This window comes from Echinops telfairi, unplaced genomic scaffold, assembly GCF_000313985.2.
Source record: "Echinops telfairi isolate 266 unplaced genomic scaffold, ASM31398v2 ScPeMD7_2010;HRSCAF=2546, whole genome shotgun sequence".
NCBI lineage: Eukaryota > Metazoa > Chordata > Mammalia > Afrosoricida > Tenrecidae > Echinops > Echinops telfairi.
This window is the reverse complement of record NW_022105908.1, coordinates 24,395,861-24,401,315: the sequence shown is the minus strand read 5'-3', so window position 1 is coordinate 24,401,315 and position 5,455 is coordinate 24,395,861. Positions and strand designations below refer to the sequence as shown.

At 49.5% G+C, this 5,455-nt stretch overlaps 1 protein-coding gene across 1 annotated transcript in view; it reads right to left on the bottom strand.

The window, feature by feature from the left end:
* The window catches only part of NCBP3 (nuclear cap binding subunit 3), a 47,545-nt gene that overhangs the window by 38,676 nt on the left and 3,414 nt on the right, over window positions 1-5,455 (bottom strand). The window contains exon 2 of the mRNA XM_004716199.2: window positions 21-145. Within this exon, the coding sequence (XP_004716256.1) occupies window positions 21-145 (125 nt within the window). The remainder of the gene's footprint in view (window positions 1-20; window positions 146-5,455) is intronic.

The window sequence follows — 5,455 nt, the reverse complement described above, 5'->3', positions numbered from 1 at the left end:
TCGCCGCCCGCCGGCCGCACCACTGAGAACCCGCCCGCACACCCGCCGGCTAGAGCGCCGCCGCCACAGGCCACAGAGGAGACGCTGCCACCACCCAGAGTGTCGCCCGATTCGCCCAGAAACTGGTCCTCAGCTCCGCCGCTTCCTAGTGGTTGGAGGAAGCACCGCCAGCGAGGGCGGGACTTTGGTAAGTAGGAGGCGGGGCCGAATAGGGCTGGCGGCAGGGCAGGCTGGAAGGGACGGGGCTTGCAGGGGCGGGGCTTGCAGGGGACCCGAAAACGCTAGGGTTAGAAAGCAGCTAGCTAGGCGTGTCAGCTAACTAATTATACTAGCTAACTAGCCATATTGAGCCATGACGATGATAGACACTGTTCCGAAGACTTGAATCCTTACAATAACCCTATTAATCACACCTTACAGTTGTCATCTCTATTTCACCTGTAAGAAAGCTCAAGCACAGAAATCTACCCAAGGCTATTTTTTTTTAAATCATTTTATTGGGGCCCACACAACTCCCACCACAATCCACACACACGCCCACTGTGCAAAGCACACCTACACACTCGCCGCCCTCATCATTCCCAAAACACCCGCCCCCTGCCGGGTCTCCTGGAATTAGCTCCCCATTTTACTTTTTCTTTTTCCCCCTCTCCCTCCCCGCTCCCCCTCCCCCACGAACCTTCGATAATTTATAAATTTTTATTTTATCATATCTTACACTGTCCGACGTCTCCCTTCACCCACTCTTCTGTTGTCCATCCCCCAGGGAGGAGGTTACGTGTAGATCCTTGTACTTGGTTCCCCCTTTCCACCCCATCCTCCCTCCTCCCTCCCGGCATCACCACTCTCACCACTGGTCCTGAGGGGTTCATCTGTCCTATTTTAGTGGGGAAACCTGGAATGTGAGCTAAGCGTTCTGACAGCAGAGCCCCACAATAAACGTTGATTCGTCACTTTTGTGAAAATCTGTAAGTTGCCCTGCCAACCTTTGTGTTTTTAAAGCCTCTCAATAATTGGCCTGTTTTACAAACCTCAAAACAGACTCCAAAGAGAGTTGTGATCTAGTCTAAAGCTGGAGCTTGACCCCCAGTTTCCTGCCCCCAAGGAGCCTGGTGGGACACCGTAGGTGACTGTATTAAATGAGTCACAGTTTTACTGGCACCTCATCCATGTCATACAATTCAATAATTCACTCATGTCAAGAAGAGTTGTACAATCATCGTCACCACAAAGAAATGGTTCACTATGATGTTGCAGGCTCTTCTAGACATTGTCCTTTTCATGCATGAAAGGATAACTTCCTCCTCTTTCAACATCTTACATAAAAAGCCTGTAAGCCAGCCACTGCTTAAAAATCACCATCCCTAGCCAACCCGTGCTCTGCGGAGACAAGCGTGCTCCCCATTTGCAGGCTCTGTAGTCCCATTGGGAACTTTGGTCATCTATATTCATAAGCAAAGTCCAGCCGGGGCAAGTCATGAAACTTCAGCAGTTTACCCCAGCTCACAGTGTGAAACATCTCTCTCTTCGTTTGGTCATCTCAGCCCTAGCCATCCAAGCGAGGTCAACTGGATACCAGCTGCAAACTTGAGCGTCCACACACCCTTCCCTGGCACCTTCTTACTCTATCTTGGCCCTAGCTTCCTAGGTCATGTCCATAGGCTCAGTATAGCCACTACTCTTTAAACTTCAGACCAGCCAAACCTTTCTGTCCTCTCTTGCCCCTGTGAACTAGACCAACAGGTTCTATGGAGCATTTCTAAACTCAACCTGACTCTTCACTGCCGTGTGCCCTCCCCCACCCCCACTTCCATCAAACAAATGGACCCCGGTGGTTGCCACAACAAACCTACCAGGCTGCCTGCTCCCTGGCTCCCTTTAACTTTCAGTCTTAGAAGGGGGCTTCCTATGATGGGCACAGACTTTTCGTGCATCCATGCATCCAGTGGCAAACTGCTTGCTCAAAATTTGTAAATCAAAAGTTAGTTAATTGATTTCCCACCCCCAAATCTTACCTTCACATGTAAGTCTCCTGGTCTCTCAACATTTCCGGGTGGGACTCCAGGCTCTCAACACTACATAGGCCACTGGCTTAATAAAGCCTCTTCCTTCCAGGAAATTCCTAACTCCCCTGTTAGCATATCCCATCAAGTATAGGCTAGAAGTGGGCTCACAAGCTCTCTGTGCAATACCAGGTAGGAGAAACATTCAATATCCATAACAGTCAATAAATGTGTAGCCCCTAATCCTTTTGATAATATGTAAATGTAATCTTCTCTTTCCCACCCCTGGACTGTGGCTCCATTTATGTGCATATTGTCTCGGGCCTCTGGCAGCATAGATCCAGTAGACCCTGGGCTCCTTATCAATCAAGTATAGCTCACTGAGCCTAGCCTTTGCCCCAGACAACTCCAGAAGACCTTTCTCCCCTCAGCTGCAGCATATCATTTCTGACCTTCCATTAGTAGAGGTTAACAATAACTAAAGCAACCACCTAAGTTTTATTTCTCATACCACCTTTGGTTCTCTTCCCTAAAGAGTCCCATGTTTCCATGAGTCTATAGCCATTAAAACCAATGAACCCTGCTCACTGCACTAATTACAGAAACCACACAGGGCTCCCAAGGTCAATTGCCTCAGGCTCTCAAGGTCGATTGCCAGGAGGCAGAAGCCAGACAATCCTCCATCCTTCTTAAAGCTAGCTTGACACCAACCGTCCCTCTCACAGCACTCTACTTCTGTGGCTGCCTTAGATGATTCATTGCAATAGCCAAACAACTCACAAGTCATACTCATGATTACGGGGTTTCTTAGGGAAGCTATCAGATTACAATTTATGTGAGGAATACTCAGGGTACAACTATTCAGCCAGGACAGTTGTGCCCATAGGCAGGCCTCTCTCGGGCCCTCAGCTACTTAGCTTGGTCTCTGCCCTGCTTGGGAAGTATTACACAGCATTTTTAAGGCTGCCAGTAAATGCCCAAAGGGCATGCCACTCCACCATAAGCCTCAGCCTGAAGGCACATGGCTCCAGCTCCCTAGATCAGCAAAGTCAGCTCCTGCAATTAAGTACCCAGAGATACACCAGTCCACAAGCCAGCCTCCTGCCCCCTGTCTCCTGCTCCAGCTCCTGCTACTTCTCCGACACAGCTCTGGTATCAAACCTGTTTCCCAGTTCAACATGCCAGGGTCTGCAGATCCAAATGATGCACCACTCCTGGCTCTTCTCTCTTGCTGGCAGTGAGATTCTCCACCTTCACCTGCTCCTGAGGTGGCTAACTTTATACCCAGCAGAATAGTAATCACAGTTAATCCTGGTAACAACCACTCATAACTGGACCATAGAATCCAATCAGTCTCTCCCCACAGCTTTTTATCTAGACTGATCAGGAAAGTCTCTTGGTGGGAGTCACAAAAAGCTATGTATGGCCAGAAGAGCCATATTAAAATAATTCATTGCACTGTAGTGACTCATTGGACTGCTAATGGCAAGGTCTGTGGTTCAAGCTCACTAGCCACTCTCCTGGAGAAATACAAGGCTGTGTGTCCCAGTAAAGATTGACCACCTCAGAGACCCTAGGGATAAGTTCTATTCAGTCTTACAGGGTCATGATGAGTCATAATTGACTCAATGGTAGTAGGGTTTAAGGTTCTGTCCACTGTAGACCCCAGAGCAGTGGTTCTCAACCTTCCTAATACAGTTCCTCATAGTGTGGTGACCTCCCCCCAACCATAAGATTATTTTCGTTGCTACTTCATCACTGTAATTTTGCTGCTGTTATGAATCTGGTGACCACGGTGAAAGGGTCATTTGACCCCCTAAGGGTCGAGAACAGCTGATAATTGTAACAATAACCTGGTTGGGGGAGAGAGGGGACCCTGCTTCTGGCAGGAGACCCTGATCAATTTTTGCTTTGGATGATGTTCTTGCATCTTCCTCCTGGTGGAACTTTGGGCAAGTTCCAGTCTCCTTCTAGACCACCTCCTGGGTGGTGGTGTTCTGTTGGGTCACGAGGCGTTTCCAGCTCCCATCTCAACAGAAAATCATAAACCATGGCCCGCATGGAATGCACTTTGGTTCAAGCCTTGGTGGGTTGTGTGTGACCTCAGGCAAGGCCACTTAGCTCTTTCATTGAAAGCATAGTTGCTTCTTAAGTAAAATGAGCTGATGTCACCCACCTCAGGGCATCCTTCTCCTCTTCCTCCTCCTCCGCCACCAGATAAACCCAGGGTGGAGCGCTTCAATAGGCTGGTGTTGTGTGATGCTTAACGCGCCCAGTCACGCGGCAGGCATGGAAGGGAACTTAAGATGTGTGGGACTTTGTAAGAAGGCTTCAAAGAAAGTCTGTGCTTGCTTGGGGTGGCCAGCTTTGAGTAGCTGCCACAGGCCCCATCAGTACCCTTGTTAACAGGGCTTAGGGTGGGGAGGGAGGAGAAAAGCGGCGAGCTGGGAAGGGGAAGAAGCCATTCTAGGCTGTGAACACTGGGTAGCCAGCAGAGACAGCAGGGCAAGCTCTCCCCGCCAGGTAGGAGCCTGACTGCTGGAGCATTCCGTGCACAACCTGGCACGGGGCTCAGAGAACCAGCCCCCTGAGGGAGATCGAGCTAGCTGGTCAGTTCGAATCTCGGGCAAGCCAAGGCATCAAGCCATCCAACAGCAGGGCTCCCTGCCTTCTCTCCGGGACACCTTTTGTGCCTTTCATTGTTTGATCCCCAGGCATGGAGAATTGTTGTCAGCAACTCACGGCAACCCCGAAACAGTGCCCGTCTTGCTCCAGTCCCACAGTCAGTGCCCGATGAGACAGATGAGTGGGCTGATTTTCAGAAGGGGGTCCCCAGGCCTTTCTTCCCAGGCCCGCTTTGTCTACAAGTTCCCACGAGACGGATTCAGCAGCACGCTCCCTGCCACCGAGCCGATTCCAGCTCATGGTGACCCTATGGGACAGGGTAGAACTACCCCTGTGGGTTTCCACGATTAACTGTTTAAGGAAGAAGAAAGCCCCTTTCTCCCACAGAGCAGTGGGTGGTTTTGTACCGCTGAACTTGGGGTTAGCAGCCCAACATATAACCACTGCGCCGTCAGCTCTCTTTCCCATGAACTTCCAATAATAACAAATGAGTAGTGGTTGCCCAGGAGGTGTGTGGGCTGGAAATCAAGCCCAGGCCTCCCACAGGGAAAGGGGAGAATTCTACCAGGGAACCACCAAGGCCACCTAGAGAAAATTAGCAAGTGGCAAAGAATACTTTTCAAAAAGTTAATATATTAAAAAAGAAACACATCACTTCCAGGCAACCACAAAACAAACACTTATAAAGCTTTTATTCAACCTATTAATGAATAAATAAGTAAGCTAATAAGACTAGCTTGAGGCATGGACATTTGTAGAATTAGTCAGGCAAAGAACAAGAACAATGCCTTACAAGACAATAAATCGTAGCCTTGGGAGTTCCCTTC